The sequence below is a fragment of the Salvelinus alpinus genome, chromosome 14 (genome assembly GCF_045679555.1).
Source record: "Salvelinus alpinus chromosome 14, SLU_Salpinus.1, whole genome shotgun sequence".
In the NCBI taxonomy this organism is placed as follows: Eukaryota; Metazoa; Chordata; class Actinopteri; order Salmoniformes; family Salmonidae; genus Salvelinus; species Salvelinus alpinus.
The window spans coordinates 19,204,339-19,224,689 of record NC_092099.1 but is presented as its reverse complement, the minus strand read 5'-3'; the positions used below and the strand labels follow the sequence as shown (position 1 = coordinate 19,224,689).

The window sequence follows — 20,351 nt, the reverse complement described above, 5'->3', positions numbered from 1 at the left end:
GCAATTATTGAGATGGCTGCCACTGACAACCAGTCATTCACGGTGGTGTGACAACCAGTCATTCACGGTGGTGTGACAACCAGTCATTCACGGTGGTGTGACAACCAGTCATTCACGGTGGTGTGACAACCAGCCATTCACGGTGGTGTGACAACCAGCCATTCACGGTGGTGTGACAACCAGTCATTCACGGTGGTGTGACAACCAGCCATTCACGGTGGTGTGACAACCAGCCATTCACAGTGGTGTGACAACCAGCCATTCACAGTGGTGTGACAACCAGTCATTCACAGTGGTGTGACAACCAGTCATTCACAGTGGTGTGACAACCAGTCATTCACAGTGGTGTGACAACCAGTCATTCACAGTGGTGTGACAACCAGTCATTCACAGTGGTGTGACAACCAGTCATTCACAGTGGTGTGACAACCAGTCATTCACAGTGGTGTGACAACCAGTCATTCACAGTGGTGTGACAACCAGTCATTCACAGTGGTGTGACAACCAGTCATTCACAGTGGTGTGACAACCAGCCATTCACAGTGGTGTGACAACCAGTCATTCACAGTGGTGTGACAACCAGTCATTCACGGTGGTGTGACAACCAGTCATTCACAGTGGTGTGACAACCAGTCATTCACAGTGGTGTGACAACCAGCCATTCACAGTGGTGTGACAACCAGTCATTCACGGTGGTGTGACAACCAGCCATTCACAACCAGTCATTCACAGTGGTGTCTGAGGTTGGTTTTCAGCGGCTGATTACTCTTGCTGAACCCCGGTACAGGATCAAAGATGAAAAATTATTTCGCACAGAAACGCTAGATAAAACACATGAAAGAGTTGTGATGAAAGTGAAGAATCTGGTGGCAGCAGGGAACGCTCCACACATGGCAATCACAACTGACTGCTGGTCAGGCCACTACAGAGTCCCTGATGAGCCTTACTGGACATTTCATTGACACACAGGAAACTACATCAGAGAGATGTTTTTGACCATGTTGGAATACTGGGAAAATCCACACAGAACGTGTAGTGCTTGGTCCTCAGGGACAGTGGGGCAAACATGGTGAAAGGTATAAGACTGGCAGAGCTTCCAGACTTCAGATGCAGTGCACACACCCTACAGCTTGTAATCAATGATGGCCTATCCAGTCAGAGAGTTGTGCAACTCACTTTGACCACTCTGTACTGGCCAAACAGAGGCTGAGGGTCATTCAGGAAGAGCTTGGCCTTCCCAAACACAGCATCATCCAAGCAGTTCAAACTCGCTGGAACTCAACACTACACATGTCGCAGAGGATGTTTGAACAGAGTGTGTATGCAGGTGTATACGGACACGTCGGCAGTTTGTCTGCTACACAGTGGGACATTGTCTCTAACCTAATTGAGACTCTAGTACCTATGGAGGAGGTGACAGGAGATGAGCCACACCAACTCTACAGCAGCATGCCTCATCCCCCAGTGTGTCGGTGCCGAAGCTGATGCTACAGCAGGAGGGTTCTTCTACTCAAGGTATCAAAACTTTACCGGAAGATCACGTTGGACAGTCTGACAAGGAGGTTCTCCAAGGTCGAGGAGACAAAAGTGCCTGGTGCTGGCAGCTGTCCTGGATCCACGTTACAAGAGCTACACCTTCACCTCAGGGACAGCACTAGAGAAAGCAAAAGAGTGGCTGAAGGAGGAGTCTGACCTACTAAGGAAACCAAATCCCACAGCAGATGGGACGAGTGAAGAGGAGGACCCAGATCCAGGTGCAAAAAGGCAAAGAGTCCAAGTAGATCAGCCACCCAGTCGGGAGGACAGCCTCTGCGCTAGAATCCTTGGAAGCCAAGAGGGCAGGGCTGAAGTCCAGTGCCGTTTTGAAATTGAGTTGGAGCATTACCTCACAGAGTCATTGACAGAAAGAGCGGCTTGCCTTTGTCCTCATTCTGCTTCCACCACTCCAGACTTCAATCACTTGCTCCACTGGCAAAGAAGTTTCTCTGTCCCCCACCTTCTTCGGTCCCAAGCGAGAGAGTGTTCAGTGAGGTGGGGATTATTTATGATAAGCGGAGGAGCAGACTGACAGGGGACCATGCAGACAAGCTCTGCTTTCTGCACTACACCATAAAACTTGTTAACTGGGAATATAGAAGAACCATGAAAGCTGGTGGTTCGTTTTAACATATGTTCTCATGTTATTTGAGACTAAATTTATTTTATTTATGTATTATATTAAGTTAAAATAAGTGTTCATTGTTCATTCAGTATTGTTGCAATTGTCATTATTACAAAAATGTGTGTGTATGATATATATATACAACTGTTTAATAAACAAGCAAAATGGCTTGTTATATACAGTGGGGAGAACAAGTATTTGATACACTGCCGATTTTGCAGGTTTTCCTACTTACAAAGCATGTAGAGGTCTGTAATTTTTATCATAGGTACACTTCAACTTTGAGAAACGGAATCTAAAACAAAAATCCAGAAAATCACATTGTATGATTTTTAAGTAATTAATTTGCATTTTATTGCATGACATAAGTATTTGATCACCTACCAACCAGTAAGAATTCCGGCTCTCACAGACCTGTTAGTTTTTCTTTAAGAAGCCCTCCTGTTCTCCACTCATTACCTGTATTAACTGCACCTGTTTGAACTCGTTACCTGTATAAAAGACACCTGTCCACACACTCAATCAAACAGACTCCAACCTCTCCACAATGGCCAAGACCAGAGAGCTGTGTAAGGACATCAGGGATAAAATTGTAGACCTGCACAAGGCTGGGATGGGCTACAGGACAATAGGCAAGCAGCTTGGTGAGAAGGCAACAACTGTTGGTGCAATTATTAGAAAATAGAAGAAAATAGAAGAAGTTCAAGATGATGGTCAATCACCCTCGGTCTGGGGCTCCATGCAAGATCTCACCTCGTGGGGCATCAATGATCATGAGGAAGGTGAGGGATCAGCCCAGAACTACACGGCAGGACCTGGTCAATGACCTGAAGAGAGCTGGGACCACAGTCTCAAAGAAAACCATTAGTAACACACTACGCCGTCATGGATTAAAATCCTGCAGCGCACACAATGTCCCCCTGCTCAAGCAGGCGCATGTCCAGGCCCGTCTGAAGTTTGCCAATGACCATCTGGATGATCCAGAGGAGGAATGGGAGAAGGTCATGTGGTCTGATGATTCAAAAATAGAGCTTTTTGGTCTAAACTCCACTCGCCGTGTTTGGAGGAAGAAGAAGGATGAGTACAACCCCAAGAACACCATCCCAACCGTGAAGCATGGAGGTGGAAACATCATTCTTTGGGGATGCTTTTCTGCAAAGGGGACAGGACGACTGCACCGTATTGAGGGGAGGATGGATGGGGCCATGTATTGCGAGATCTTAGCCAACAACCTCCTTCCCTCAGTAAGAGCATTGATGATGGGTCGTGGCTGGGTCTTCCAGCATGACAACGACCCGAAACACATAGCCAGGGCAACTAAAGAGTGGCTCCGTAAGAAGTATCTCAAGGTCCTGGAGTGGCCTAGCCAGTCTCCAGACCTGAACCCAATAGAAAATCTTTGGAGGGAGCTGAAAGTCCGTATTGCCCAGCGACAGCCCCGAAACCTGAAGGATCTGGAGAAGGTCTGTATGGAGGAGTGGGCCAAAATCCCTGCTGCAGTGTGTGCAAACCTGGTCAAGAACTACAGGAAACGTATGATCTCTGTAATTGCAAACAAAGGATTCAGTACCAAATATTAAGTTCTGCTTTTCTGATGTATCAAATACTTATGTCATGCAATAAAATGCTAATTAATTACTTAAAAATCATACAATGTGATTTTCTGGATTTTTGTTTTAGATTCCGTCTCTCACAGTTGAAGTGTACCTATGATAAAAATTACAGACCTCTACATGCTTTGTAAGTAGGAAAACCTGCAAAATCGGCAGTGTATCAAATACTTGTTCTCCCCACTGTATATATATTATTATAATTTTATTTTATTTTTTATTATTTTTTTTATTTTTTTTTAATCGTCCGATTAATCGGTATCGGCTTTTTTTGTCCTCCAATAATCGGTATCGGCGTTGAAAAATCATAATCGGTCGACCTCTAGAACACACAGTAACACACTGGAACACACAGTGGCATTAGAACACACTGTAACACACAGGAACACACAGTGGTATTAGAACACACTGTAACACACAGTAACACACTGTAACACACAGTTACACACTGTAACACACAGTAACACACTGTAACACACAGTGGTATAAGAACACACTGTAACACACAGTAACACACTGTAACACACAGTTACACACAGTAACACACAGTAACACACAGTTACACACAGTAACACACAGTTACACACAGTAACACACAGTGGCATTAGAACAGGGAGGATGCAATAAGTCATACTAACAGCGAACACTGGGAATATTATCAAAACACATTTCCAAACAGGTTTCTTCTTCCCTGCCGACTATTCAGTTAACACAAGGTTCCATTCTGCCACACAGACAACATGCTGCCTGGTGATCCATGTCAAGAACAGAGGAGGTAAAACAACAAGACTAGTTGATACCTAGCAGGCCATGTCACTGGTTTAAAGCTACCGTTTCGCCCAGAGTCGTTTCGCCCAGAGTTAACTTAGCCATGTCTTTGGAACGACGGGAGACATTGAGTAAAAATAAATGTTTAAAGTCTATTTTAAACCAAACCATTACAACACCTTCAAGATGAATCAATAAAAACTGCAAACACATTCCATTACAACGGGTCTTCCTCCTAATCAACGGGTCTTCCTCCTAATCAACGGGTCTTCCTCCTAATCAACGGGTCTTCCTCCTAATCAACGGGTCTTCCTCCTAATCAACGGGTCATCCTCCTAATCAACGGGTCATCCTCCTAATCAACGGGTCATCCTCCTAATCAACGGGTCTTCCTCCTAATCAACGGGTCTTCCTCCTAATCAACGGGTCTTCCTCCTAATCAACGGGTCTTCCTCCTAATCAACGGGTCTTCCTCCTAATCAACGGGTCTTCCTCCTAATCAACGGGTCATCCTCCTAATCAACGGGTCATCCTCCTAATCAACGGGTCTTCCTCCTAATCAACGGGTCTTCCTCCTAATCAACGGGTCTTCCTCCTAATCAACGGGTCTTCCTCCTAATCAACGGGTCTTCCTACTAATCAACGGGTCTTCCTCCTAATCAACGGGTCTTCCTCCTAATCAACGGGTCATCCTCCTAATCAACGGGTCATCCTCCTAATCAACGGGTCTTCCTCCTAATCAACGGGTCTTCCTCCTAATCAACGGGTCTTCCTCCTAATCAACGGGTCTTCCTCCTAATCATCTTCAAACAAAGTACAATCTGATCGACTAAAAACAATTGTCTGATAAATGGCAAATATCTGGGCAAAGAATTGAACGACAAAACTCACATGAAAGTCACGTATGATGCTGTTCTGGATCTGTTCTGTTGTACTGGGAATGAATGGCATTGCCTTGGAGATAACAGGCCAACTATATATGGGCTGCCTTGGAGATAACAGGCCTACTCTACATAGGCTGACTAGGAGATAATAGGCCCTACTCTACATGGGCTGCCTTGGAGATAACATGCCAACTCTACATGGGCTGCCTTGGAGATAACAGGACTACTCTATATGGGCTGACTAGGAGATAACAGGCCTACTCTATATGGGCTGCCTTGGAGATAACAGGCCAACTCTATATGGGCTGCCTTGGAGATAACAGGCCTACTCTACATGGGCTGCCTTGGAGATAACAGGCCTACTCTATATGGGCTGCCTTGGAGATAACAGGCCTACTCTACATGGGCTGCCTTGGAGATAACAGGCCTACTCTATATGGGCTGCCTTGGAGATAACAGGCCTACTCTATATGGGCTGCCTTGGAGATAACAGGCCAACTCTATATGGGCTGCCTTGGAGATAACAGGCCTACTCTACATGGGCTGCCTTGGAGATAACAGGCCAACTCTATATGGGCTGCCTTGGAGATAACAGGCCTACTCTATATGGGCTGCCTTGGAGATAACAGGCCTACTCTACATGGGCTGACTAGGAGATAACAGGACTACTCTACATGGGCTGCCTTGGAGATAACAGGCCTACTCTATATGGGCTGCCTTGGAGATAACAGGCCTACTCTACATGGGCTGCCTTGGAGATAACAGGCCTACTCTACATGGGCTGACTAGGAGATCATAGGCCCTACTCTACATGGGCTGACTAGGAGATACTAGGCCCTACTCTATATGGGCTGCCTTGGAGATAATAGGCCCTACTCTATATGGGCTGCCTTGGAGATAATAGGCCTACTCTATATGGGCTGCCTTGGAGATAACAGGCCCTACTCTACATGGGCTGACTTGGAGATAACAGGCCTACTCTACCCTCTACATGGGCTGCCTAGGAGATAACAGGCACTACTATATATGGGCTGACTAGGAGATAACAGGCCTACTCTACATGGGCTGCCTTGGAGATAACAGGCCCTACTCTACATGGGCTGACTAGGAGATAACAGGCCTACTCTACAATGTGCATGGGCTGACTAGGAGATAACATGCCTACTCTACATGGGCTGACTAGGAGATAACATGCATACTCTACATGGGCTGCCATGGAGATAACAGGCCTACTCTACATGGGCTGACTAGGAGATAACAGGCCTACTCTACAATATGCATGGGCTGACTAGGAGATAACATGCCTACTCTACATGGGCTGACTAGGAGATAACATGCATACTCTACATGGGCTGCCATGGAGATAACAGGCCTACTCTACATGGGCTGACTAGGAGATAACAGGCCTACTCTACAATATGCATGGGCTGACTAGGAGATAACATGCCTACTCTACATGGGCTGCCTTGGAGATAACAGGCCAACTCTATATGGGCTGCCTTGGAGATAACAGGCCTACTCTATATGGGCTGCCTTGGAGATAACAGGCCTACTCTATATGGGCTGCCTTGGAGATAACAGGACTACTCTACATGGGCTGACTAGGAGATAATAGGCCCTACTCTATATGGGCTGCCTTGGAGATAATAGGCCCTACTCTATATGGGCTGCCTTGGAGATAATAGGCCTACTCTATATGGGCTGACTTGGAGATAACAGGCCCTACTCTACATGGGCTGACTTGGAGATAACAGGCCTACTCTACCCTCTACATGGGCTGCCTAGGAGATAACAGGCCCTACTCTATATGGGCTGACTAGGAGATAACAGGCCCTACTCTACATGGGCTGACTAGGAGATAACAGGCCTACTCTACAATGTGCATGGGCTGACTAGGAGATAACATGCCTACTCTACATGGGCTGACTAGGAGATAACATGCATACTCTACATGGGCTGCCATGGAGATAACAGGCCTACTCTACATGGGCTGACTAGGAGATAACAGGCCTACTCTACAATATGCATGGGCTGACTAGGAGATAACATGCCTACTCTACATGGGCTGACTAGGAGATAACAGGCCTACTCTACATGGGCTGCCTTGGAGATAACAGGCCAACTCTACATGAGCTGACTAGGAGATAACAGGCCAACTCTACATGAGCTGACTAGGAGATAACAGGCCTACTCTACATGAGCTGACTAGGAGATAACAGGCTCTACTCTATATGGGCTGACTAGGAGATAACAGGCCTACTCTATATGGGCTGCCTTGGAGATAACAGGCCCTACTCTACATGGGCTGACTTGGAGATAACAGGCCTACTCTACCCTCTACATGGGCTGCCTAGGAGATAACAGGCACTACTCTATATGGGCTGACTAGGAGATAACAGGCCTACTCTACATGGGCTGCCTTGGAGATAACAGGCCCTACTCTACATGGGCTGACTAGGAGATAACAGGCCTACTCTACAATGTGCATGGGCTGACTAGGAGATAACATGCCTACTCTACATGGGCTGACTAGGAGATAACATGCATACTCTACATGGGCTGCCATGGAGATAACAGGCCTACTCTACATGGGCTGACTAGGAGATAACAGGCCTACTCTACAATATGCATGGGCTGACTAGGAGATAACATGCCTACTCTACATGGGCTGCCTTGGAGATAACAGGCCAACTCTATATGGGCTGCCTTGGAGATAACAGGCCTACTCTATATGGGCTGCCTTGGAGATAACAGGCCTACTCTATATGGGCTGCCTTGGAGATAACAGGACTACTCTACATGGGCTGACTAGGAGATAATAGGCCCTACTCTATATGGGCTGCCTTGGAGATAATAGGCCCTACTCTATATGGGCTGCCTTGGAGATAATAGGCCCTACTCTATATGGGCTGCCTTGGAGATAATAGGCCTACTCTATATGGGCTGACTTGGAGATAACAGGCCCTACTCTACATGGGCTGACTTGGAGATAACAGGCCTACTCTACCCTCTACATGGGCTGCCTAGGAGATAACAGGCCCTACTCTATATGGGCTGACTAGGAGATAACAGGCCCTACTCTACATGGGCTGACTAGGAGATAACAGGCCTACTCTACAATGTGCATGGGCTGACTAGGAGATAACATGCCTACTCTACATGGGCTGACTAGGAGATAACATGCATACTCTACATGGGCTGCCATGGAGATAACAGGCCTACTCTACATGGGCTGACTAGGAGATAACAGGCCTACTCTACAATATGCATGGGCTGACTAGGAGATAACATGCCTACTCTACATGGGCTGACTAGGAGATAACAGGCCTACTCTACATGGGCTGCCTTGGAGATAACAGGCCAACTCTACATGAGCTGACTAGGAGATAACAGGCCAACTCTACATGAGCTGACTAGGAGATAACAGGCCTACTCTACATGAGCTGACTAGGAGATAACAGGCCAACTCTACATGGGCTGACTAGGAGATAACAGGCCTACTCTACATGGACTGACTAGGAGATAACAGGCCTACTCTACATGGGCTGACTAGGAGATAACAGGCCTACTCTACCCTCTACATGGGCTGACTAGGAGATAACAGGCCTACTCTACATGGGCTGACTAGGAGATAACAGGCCAACTCTACATGGGCCTTAGCTGAAAGAAGAAAACCAAAACAGCCTAAAACAAATCAACAAATCAGCTGGGACGTCATGCGACTGCCAAACGCTACCGGAGCCCGTTATCGGAGGATAGTTTCCACTTTAAAAATCAATGATTGACAATTGGTAGACCTTCCCACTAGCCTCTGTGCTTTCAACCTTTCACCGGCAGCAACCATTGGAACAAACAAAAAGTCACATATTCTCTCCTGGGTTTGTGTAATCGTAGTGCCAGGGAACTGTCAGGTGTCCCGACTAGGAGGGCCATTGGAATTAGGAACGGGCATTCTATAGAGTTCAAGACACAACAGGATGAAAAATGACTACTGTCTTCACAGATTAATAATAAGCTTTTATCTACAATAATTTTTGTTGTTTCCCCCCCCCCAGAGTTTGTGTCAAGTGTTCCTGGCATTGTAAAGACTATTATCTATAACTAACTGAACTTTCTGTTAATCTCAACGATGCCTACACGACAGGTGTGAAACCATGATGAGAAATATAGCCGTATTCTCTGGTCCGTTACGGATTCATTTCATGACCCGTTGTCCCGTGTGGCTCAGTTGGTAGAGCATGGTGCTTGTAACGCCAGGGTTGTGGGTTCATTCCCCACGGGGGGACCAGGATGAATATGTATGAACTTTCCAATTTGTAAGTCGCTCTGGATAAGAGCGTCTGCTAAATGACTTAAATGTAAATGTAAAATGACCCGGGTGAATTTGTGGTCTGACAGATAACCAAAACAGACTTGACATCATTGTCACAATATAGACCATCACAGTTCAATTCTAAAAAATAAAATATTTTAAAAAAACATATTTTTCTTTGAATACATCTTTGTACAGACAAAACCTTAGAAACCAGAAAGATTTGAATAGAATAATTGCAATAACATAATAATTTTTAAAAATACACAAAGTATTCAAACAATGTCAATGATTTTGAAAAACCTGAAGTTATGAAACTTACTGGACGGGCATGGAGGCTGTGGATGAGGCATCGTTTATAGAGGAGCAGTCAGAGCCATCTGAGGACAAACAGGATATATAGTATTCATTATATTAGCCTAGTATTCATTATATTAGCCTAGCTACAGCAGTGAGAGCCGTCTGAGAACAAACAGGATATATAGTATTCATTATATTAGCCTAGTATTCATTATATTAGCCGAGTATTCATTATATTAGCCGAGTATTCATTATATTAGCCTAGCTACAGCAGTCAGAGCCATCTGAGGACAAACAGGATATATAGTATTCATTATATTAGCCTAGTATTCATTATATTAGCCTAGTATTCATTATATTAGCCTAGCTACAGCAGTCAGAGCCATCTGAGGACAAACAGGATATATAGTATTCATTATATTAGCCTAGTATTCATTATATTAGCCTAGTATTCATTATATTAGCCTAGTATTCATTATATTAGCCTAGTATTCATTATATTAGCCTAGTATTCATTATATTAGCCTAGCTACAGCAGTCAGAGCCATCTGAGGACAAACAGGATATATAGTATTCATTATATTAGCCTAGTATTCATTATATTAGCCTAGTATTCATTATATTAGCCTAGTATTCATTATATTAGCCTAGTATTCATTATATTAGCCTAGTATTCATTATATTAGCCTAGTATTCATTATATTAGCCTAGTATTCATTATATTAGCCTAGTATTCATTATATTAGCCTAGCTACAGCAGTCAGAGCCATCTGAGGACAAACAGGATATATAGTATTCATTATATTAGCCTAGTATTCATTATATTAGCCTAGTATTCATTATATTAGCCTAGTATTCATTATATTAGCCTAGAATTCATTATATTAGCCTAGTATTCATTATATTAGCCTAGTATTCATTATATTAGCCTAGCTACAGCAGTCAGAGCCATCTGAGAACAAACAGGATATATAGTATTCATTATATTAGCCTAGTATTCATTATATTAGCCTAGTATTCATTATATTAGCCTAGTATTCATTATATTAGCCTAGTATTCATTATATTAGCCTAGTATTCATTATATTAGCCTAGCTACAGCATTCAGAGCCATCTGAGGACAAACAGGATATATAGTATTCATTATATTAGCCTAGCTACAGCAGTCAGAGCCATCTGAGGACAAACAGGATATATACTATTCATTATATTAACCTAGTATTCATTATATTAGCCTAGCTACAGCAGTCAGAGCCATCTGAGGACAAACAGGATATATAGTATTCATTATATTAACCTAATATTCATTATATTAGCCTAGCTACAGCAGTCAGAGCCATCTGAGGACAAACAGGATATATAGTATTCATTATATTAGCCTAGCTACAGCAGTCAGAGCCATCTGAGGACAAACAGGATATATAGTATTCATTATATTAGCCTAGCTACAGCAGTCAGCACCATCTGAGGACAAACAGGATATATAGTATTCATTATATTAACCTAGTATTCATTATATTAGCCTAGCTACAGCAGTCAGCCCCATCTGAGGACAAACAGGATATATAGTATTCATTATATTAGCCTAGTATTCATTATATTAGCCTAGTATTCATTATATTAGCCTAGCTACAGCAGTCAGAGCCATCTGAGGACAAACAGGATATATAGTATTCATTATATTAACCTAGTATTCATTATATTAGCCTAGCTACAGCAGTCAGCCCCATCTGAGGACAAACAGGATATATAGTATTCATTATATTAGCCTAGTATTCATTATATTAGCCTAGCTACAGCAGTCAGCCCCATCTGAGGACAAACAGGATATATAGTATTCATTATATTAGCCTAGTATTCATTATATTAGCCTAGCTACAGCAGTCAGACCCATCTGAGGACAAACAGGATATATAGTATTCATTATATTAGCCTAGCTACAGCAGTCAGACCCATCTGAGGACAAACAGGATATATAGTATTCATTATATTAGCCTAGCTACAGCAGTCAGACCCATCTGAGGACAAACAGGATATATAGTATTCATTATATTAGCCTAGCTACAGCAGTCAGAGCCATCTGAGGACAAACAGGATATATAGTATTCATTATATTAGCCTAGTATTCATTATATTAGCCTAGCTACAGCAGTCATATTAAGTGGTGTCATTTTCACAATGTCTAGATGATGAGGGGTTCAATGATTAGTTAAAGTGATCTTCCTCACCATCATCATCATCACCACCACCACTGCAGTCATCCAGCTCATCATCAGGAAACTCTTCTTCCCTTGCGTCTCCATCCTCCTGCATGGCAACACTCTCTGGACTGTATGGACAGGCAGGAAGAAAAAATAAAACTCAAAAAAGACTCAAAACAAGACATCTGATAGGATATTCTGTAAAGCTTTTTTTTTTACTATCCCTCACTGAGTCCCATGGACAAACAACACAGAAGACCGTATGGACAGACACAACATACTGTTACTCTCATGATAAACACAAATAATACAAAAGCAGGACACTTAGCCTACACTTAGCCTACACTTAGCTTACATAATTGAGTTTAATAATTCCTCCTCCTCCTATCAAATCAGCCACTTTGACCTCTGTAAAAATGTGACAACACAATAAATGCACAGGTGATCTACTTCCTGGGATACTTCTGGGAGGTTGACAACGAGGCCTTTTTTATTTACTTCCACAGAGTCAGATCAACTCATGTGGATACCATTTTCGTAAGTCTCTGTGTCCAGTACGAAGGAAGTTGAAGAGTGGCAGGTTAGCGAGCCAATGCTAACTAGCGTTAGCACGATGAAGAAGTCTATGGGTATATGCTAACAGCTAAGTCTATGGGTATACCCATAAGACTCTATTTTTATCAAACCTAACGCGAAGGTCAATTTAAGCGAAGGCAGAAATAAATAAAAATTGGGGGGGGGCTGGATTTTGATGAATAAAAAAAGTTGTGGGTGTGTCGAGGCTTGGCCCCTCGCCGGCCAATCAGAACGTGCTCCATGGCAAAATATGTGGTTGCTTCAAGCTGTGTATTTACAGTATTTTATGTGTTGCCTTGGAATCAACTGCACTTCTAATGTTAGTCCTTTATTAAATAGCTTACAGAAGTTAAATGACAAAATCTAGACCTATATATTTGACGAAATTGCAAACTAACATACATTTGACGCTAGCGCCGCCTTAACGCCAGCCGGAAATAGAGCCCATAGGCTTCCAGTCATTGCGCTACCGCTAGTTAGCAATTACACTGGCGCTAGTTAGCAATTACACTAGCGCTAGCTAGGAATTACACTGGCGCTAGCTAGCAATTACACTGGCGCTAGCTAGCAATTACACTAGCGCTAGCTAGCAATTACACTAGCGCTAGCTAGCAATAACACTAGCTAGCAATTACACTAGCGCTAGCTAGCAATTACACTGGCGCTAGTTAGCAATTACACTGGCGCTAGTTAGCAATTACACTGGCGCTAGTTAGCAATTACACTGGCGCTAGTTAGCAATTACACTGGCGCTAGTTAGCAATTACACTGGCGCTAGTTAGCAATTACACTGGCGCTAGCTAGCAATCACACTGGCGCTTGTTAGCAACTTCCTTCAAACGCAGAGACATAAAAATGGTATCCACGAGTTCACCTGACCCTGGGAGATAAAGGGCCTCTTTGCCAACATCCAGAAGTATTCCTTTAAGTAGATCACCAGTACATTTATAGACGTCAAAGTGACGGGTGACAGGAGGAATTAAGCTCGATTGTGTACATATCACTTTTTCAATGCTCAAAACATACTATGATCTAGTCTAACCATCGCCTGTAGAATGAGAGAGCACTGACCTGGGGAGCTGAGGTGACTCAGTAGCCTGCTGTTCCTCTTCCAGGGCAGGTAGGGACTGGGAGGGGCTGTTGCTGTGCCCCCCCTGTAGAGACAGGACACTCCTCTCCTTGGTCAGGTGTAAGGCAGATATCTGGGTGGTTACCGAGGTGACAGAAGGCCTCCAACTCTGAGTAGACCCTGAACACGACTCAGAACCCACCTCAGTGTTCTCTGGGATGGAACTAGCACCAGAACTAACTGTGGCACTGGCCTGGGTAGGGGACTGGGTTGGAGTTATCCCTGCACCAGAACTAACTGTGGCACTGGCCTGGGTAGGGGACTGGGTAGGGGACTGGGTTGGAGTTATCCCTGCACCAGAACTAACTGTGGCACTGGCCTGGGTAGGGGACTGGGTTGGAGTTATCCCTGCACCAGAACTAACTGTGGCACTGGCCTGGGTAGGGGACTGGGTTGGAGTTATCGATGCACAAGAACTAACTGTGGCACTGGCCTGGGTAGGGGACTGGGTTGGAGTTATCCCTGCACCAGAACTAACTGTGGCACTGGCCTGGGTAGGGGACTGGGTTAGAGTTATCCCTGCACCAGAACTAACTGTGGCACTGGCCTGGGTAGGGGACTGGGTTAGAGTTATCCCTGCACCAGAACTAACTGTGGCACTGGCCTGGGTAGGGGACTGGGTTAGAGTTATCCCTGCACCAGAACTAACTGTGGCACTGGCCTGGTTAGGGGACTGGGTTGGAGTTATCCCTGCACCAGAACTAACTGTGGCACTGGCCTGGGTAGGGGACTGGGTTGGAGTTATCCCTGCACCAGAACTAACTGTGGCACTGGCCTGGGTAGGGGACTGGGTTGGAGTTATCCCTGCACCAGAACTAACTGTGGCACTGGCCTGGGTAGGGGACTGGGTTGGAGTTATCCCTGCACCAGAACTAACTGTGGCACTGGCCTGGGTAGGGGACTGGGTTGGAGTTATCCCTGCACCAGAACTAACTGTGGCACTGGCCTGGGTAGGGGACTGGGTTGGAGTTATCCCTGCGTGGGGTAGAGGTGCCATGGAGGCTGCTGTGCTCCTACTGTTTGTTGTTGTGGTGTTGCTGTCGAGGCTGGAGGCACTGGAGGTCTCCATGGATACAGGAGGGACAGAGGGCTCCGTCTCCTGGTCTCTCTTAGTAAGGCAGAGTGGTACAGAGGGTTTGGCTGGAGCAAGGCTGTGGATGACTGAGACTGAGCTAGTAGTCACGGCTTTGTCCATCTTGACTGGATCCATGTTGGACCCTGAGGGTCCAGTAGTAACTCCGTTAACAGTCTTGTTCCTGGGATGAGGGGTGAGCGCGCTTCGTGACTGTGTCAGCTTCCTCACAGTCTTAGTGAACTCCAACTCAGAGTTGAACTTCCTGATTCTCTCTGCCGGTGTGTTAGGAGGAGTTCCGTGGCCAACAGGACAACACCCCCGCCTCTGGGGGTGGTCCGCCCCCTCCATTTCTGCTGCCACCAGGCTTTCACACTGACATGGGTCCTGAAGCTTCCAGATCTGATTCTGTGCCACAGCAAGGTGGTGGGCTGGTCTATCCTGAAAGGGAACAGTGTTGGGGGGGTGGGGTGTGTGTGTGAACTTAGCCTGTGTTTTACCGTCCACATTGCCCCCCCCACGGCAATAGGAAGCTGACTGGGTCAGGGGGGACAAAGGTTTTGCTGAGTCTCTTGTCTGGGTAGTCTCATGTCTGGGACGGGAAGGCACTTTACCCATAGTGGGCCTCATAAACCCTTTGTTATTGTCTCTCAGCTTGCCACTGGTCCAGGAGACTGACTGGTTGGTGGGCATGCTGGTGGTGGTGCTATCAGCAGGCTGTGACGCTGAGTTGTTCTGTGAGTCTAAGATGCGTTCTGCCTTTGGTGGAGATGGACACGTGGGATAGGGCGTAGGCTGGAGTGACAAGGCTCTTTTGCGGGCCAGGATCCGTGCCGGTAACTGTGAACGGTTGGCTCCAACACAGCAGGGTTATGTCCGAATGAGATAACGTCAGAGCTACCAGGACACTGTGGCTTGTTAGCTAGATTAGTGGCTGCAGGCACAGAAAGGTTGAAGGCACGTTGTAGAGGGTTTCCCTGAGGCACTATGAAGCTGGTTCTTCTGAGTCTGACCCACCCTCACATTCAGCTGGCCTATAGAGTCACTGGCAACCCCGGGAGACACAAGAGTACTGTAGAGGCTTCTCTCTGGGGCTAAGGGGACTAGTGTGACTGTTAGCCGTATGAAACACTGTAGACTTGGCTCGAATAATGAGGGTTGATGACCGGGAGCAGGAGGCCCGTTTTTTCAACTAGTCTTCAGCTCAAATTAGAAGACATCAAGAGCCATCTCACACCCTCCTGGCATGGATTTATCCGGGAATTGAGGGAGTTAGGGGATTACCATGCACACAAAAAAATCAATTTATGAAATGAAATACCAGAATCACCAAAGTTGACACACGTGGTTGATGACAACATGAAACTGTAAAGCTGCGTCATGTCGGAAACTCTGAAATTTCGGACTTGCTTACTCGTTTTAGTAGGATGATACCTGCGTTTCCCACATGGGAAGTATCAACCAATAGTAAGCTCTATGCAAATAACATGTTCTTTTTAACTCGGAAGCCCTGAGTTTCCAACATGACGTGAATGTGGCATGATTTTCGAGTTTCCCCCCACTTGGGCTGTATCAGAATCAACCAATAGTAAGCTCTACACAAATAACACGTTCACTTTAACTCGGTGGCCCCGAGTTTCTGACATGACATGAACGCTGCATAATATCTAGCTTGATGAAAGGTTAGCAATTCGCGTTCAGTTAGCCAACATGGTAGCTAGCTAAGTAAAGTTAATTGACAGTCAGTGTAACCAGAGAGTTGGTTAATACCGGTAACGTAAGATTAGCAATAAACTAGCCAGTTGACAAGTATCACGTCTCCGGGTGTATCAGCACTTTTAATTGCACGGTGACCGCAGTTTATAAATAGCCGGTTGCCAGCTAGCGAGCCGGTAAGCAGCCATGTGGTTTCAACATGAAGCTGGTTGTCAAACTTGCTAGCCTAGCTAGCCTTCGTTAGCTATCGGGGAATACCGTCAAGGTGTTTTAACCTTTAACTAGGCAAGTCAGTTAAGATAAAATTCGTATTTACAATGACGGCCTCAAGATTACATTATAATGGAAAAGGTCAAATCGGTCACGTTAATCGACTAGAAATTCCGCTCAAACGGAGTCCTGAAGTACGTTTTAAACCGGGCCTAGCAACGCTCTGTTAGCTAACTTAGTTGTGAAATATGGACAACATTTACAGTATATACTCTGTGGACGACTCCCCCCCGCAAAAATATCTAAACTAACTAACAACCCCGGAGGAGAAACATTTCAACGAATTTCAGAGAGGCCTCTAGCTTTTACTAGCTAGTTAAATACTCACTATAGCGTACATGGTTACAATATATCAAATGTTTACATTTACCTGGGGCCAATGCGTGGCACAGCAGCAGTGGTGGTGGTTGTGCTTTTCACCCCCAAATAAAGTGTAGTCTCGCAGCGCTAAAGTTCCCTTAACCCTTCATCGTTGCCTCCTAACAACCACAAACTGAGGCAGATCGGTATTGACACATTTCCAGAACTTCAATTAATGAAATGATCCCAAAACACGGGTCTATATTAGTTACATTTCATAATGTATTATTAAAAACTTGTCTTGTTTATTTGACATCAACAAGACATATTCTACTGATAGTTGACAAGTCATGCTTGTGAGGACGCCACCCTGTACAAACTGTATCCAATGACCGAAGTCAAATTAGTTTCATATTGGATATTCGGGTTTCTCTCGTCAATAGCTATTGAACCAAGCATGCCACGACTGTGACGTTTATATATTCGGAATCAGGGAGAATGGTAAAAAAAATCCACAACTTTTTGGATTGTTGTCATTTTTCTCTTCTTTGCTTTTGCCCCTCCTACCATCCCTACCCTAATTGGAGTAAACTAACAAACAACAATACTTCTACTTAAAGCTATTTCGCTCACATCTACAGTACCTGTAGTTAAATAATTATACACGTATTCCTAATTTCCTGTGTTGGATTTTCAGCCACAGCGGCCAATCACCATTCATTCTGATCTTAACTCCAACCCTCCGATGTCCACAGATTAACCCGTCTTTCCCAGTATAATGCCATATCTTGCTATTTCCTTTTCGCAATACATCCCTGCAATTTACGATGATGTCTGACGAGGGCCCCGGACCTCCCCATTTGTAACATTTCTACCGATATTGCCCTAAAAATAAATACTTTACCCAAGAACGTAATGACATTTCCCATTGAATGATTGTGTTTTTTTTAGTTCCCCTAACAATACCGTTTGCAGGTCCATCTGAACCCTGATATTATGACATGACCATAACCATTCCTGGATCTGACTCCAAAAGCGAGCCACCGATGGACAATACCAGAAAATATCTTCTATCAATTATGTTTCCTCTTTACAGAGTCTGCACAGGGCTGACTGTTCTATTGATTCCGTTTCTTCGTGGCAGAGTCTGCACAGGGCTGACTGTTCTATTGATTCCGTTTCTTCGTGGCAGAGTCTGCACAGGGCTGACTGTTCTATTGATTCTGTTTCTTCGTGGCAAAGTCTGCACAGGGCTGACTGATCTATTGATTCTGTTTCCTTGTGGCAGAGTCTGCACAGGGCTGACTGTTCTATTGATTCTGTTTCTTCGTTGGCAGAGTCTGCAGAGGGCTGACTGTTCAAAGCCCCACATATTGAGCATTCTGTTTGTAAAAAGTATTTGATATAAAAGCTTAAATTGAAACGAATGGATCGATGCGTCGATTGTTGTTTTATTTGTCAGTTTATAGACCTACTGCCAAAGTATTGAGACATGAAATACTTGTTCCCAACGGATTTTCATACTTATTGCTGTCAAGCCTCATATCATTATAAGCCATTTATGATTTTTAATGGGTGGCAGACAGACAAATTCTTTAATTCCTTATTTAAATAATCGTTTCTTCTAATTTTGTGACAGAGCTGTGATGAGTTGGTTATCATTTTGTATTGACCATACACCTCCGTACACTGTTGTAAGTTGCTCGTGAGCAGTGTTGTAGTACTCGGGACCGCTTTCTCAAGACCACATATTTGAGTGTCTCGGTCTTGTCTCGCTGTTGAATACATTTGTACTCAGTCTCGGACAGTGGGAACAGTGAGGACTCGTAATTTCTTCGCAAGACCAGCCGAGACCAGAATAGTAAAAAAAAAAACGAATGATCAGCTTCCATTCAGTCAGCTCATAAAACCGCTTTGCTCGGCCAAATATATACACTCCTTTATTGAAACATGAATACAGTATCTTAGCAACCTTTATGTATATTATAGACGTATGGTCAGTACAAAATGATAACCAACTCATTGGAACATCTGAAAATTGATTTTATTAAAGAAATTATTTTAGCATAAAAAAGACTTTTAAAAAATGGCCAATCATTTCAGGTCCAGGACCGCGGGTGTGAGAGATTCAGCAGACTGCTGGCATTACACATCTGGCTAAAAGACTACTGTAGCTCTGCTGGAGTCACTTTTATTGATAACTTTAACACCTTCTGGAAACAGAAGATATATTTCACGGTCTACACTTGTTGTATTCGGCGTATGTGACAAATAAAGGTTGATTTGGTTTATGTGACATCATTTTACCATTGTTTACAATTCACTTCATGAATGTTATACCTTTCTTGTACATTTGTTTTTGTTATATATATATGTTTTATTCTATCATTATATTTGAGTTTAGACATATTATTTACCGTAACATTAGATCTGTATTAGTTTGTTGACATTTAGATATATATATTGTTTTTTTGCTTGCAATATTCAATAGCTATTGACTCAAGCATGCCATGAGTTATGAAGATGGTATATTCTAAATCAGGGGAGGATAGAGCAAAATCCACAGTTTCAACAACAACAACAAAAAGTGTGGATTGCTATCTATCCATCCCTGATTCAGAATAAACCATCTTCATATTCATGGCATGCTTGAGTCAATATCTATTGACTAGAGAAAACCCGAGTATCCACCGAATATCCAATATAAACCTAATTTTACCTTGGTGATCCTATACAGTTTCACATGCAAATAGCTCTTAATTTCCATGTAGGCAATGGTACATACTCAAGGAATGACAAATGCATAAGCATCATTTGAATCAATAGGCACAAAGCCATAGTGGTTAGGTGTGTATTTGTTTTATTGTCACATACACCAAATAGATTCAGAGAAATGTGTTGTTTTACAAGGTCAGCCACAGTAGTACGGCACCGCAGGAGCAAATCAGGGTTAAGGGCATTGCTAAAGGGCAATGGTATGCTACCACCCTGCATCACACTGCTGGCTTTCTTCTGAAGCTAAGTAGGGTTGGTCCTGGTCAGTCCCTGGATG

At 44.2% G+C, this 20,351-nt stretch overlaps 1 protein-coding gene and 1 non-coding gene across 3 annotated transcripts in view; one reads left to right on the top strand and one right to left on the bottom strand.

The window, feature by feature from the left end:
• Window positions 1–17,736, bottom strand: part of ttll4 (tubulin tyrosine ligase-like family, member 4) — a 49,994-nt gene extending 32,258 nt beyond the window's left edge. The window contains exons 1-4 of one of the 2 annotated variants that reach the window (XM_071340723.1): window positions 17,370–17,736; window positions 13,884–16,254; window positions 12,264–12,364; window positions 10,058–10,115 (exon numbers count right to left, since the gene is read on the bottom strand). In XM_071340723.1, coding sequence (XP_071196824.1) covers window positions 10,058–10,115; window positions 12,264–12,364; window positions 13,884–15,706 — 1,982 coding nt within the window. In that variant the 5' untranslated portion in view covers window positions 15,707–16,254; window positions 17,370–17,736. The remainder of the gene's footprint in view (window positions 1–10,057; window positions 10,116–12,263; window positions 12,365–13,883; window positions 16,255–17,369) is intronic. The other variant, XM_071340722.1, reaches the window with a different exon arrangement.
• trnat-ugu (transfer RNA threonine (anticodon UGU)) lies at window positions 9,637–9,709 on the top strand. Its single transcript has one exon. It is a non-coding gene; the product is annotated as a tRNA-Thr (tRNA).
• Window positions 17,737–20,351: the final 2,615 nt, after the last annotated feature.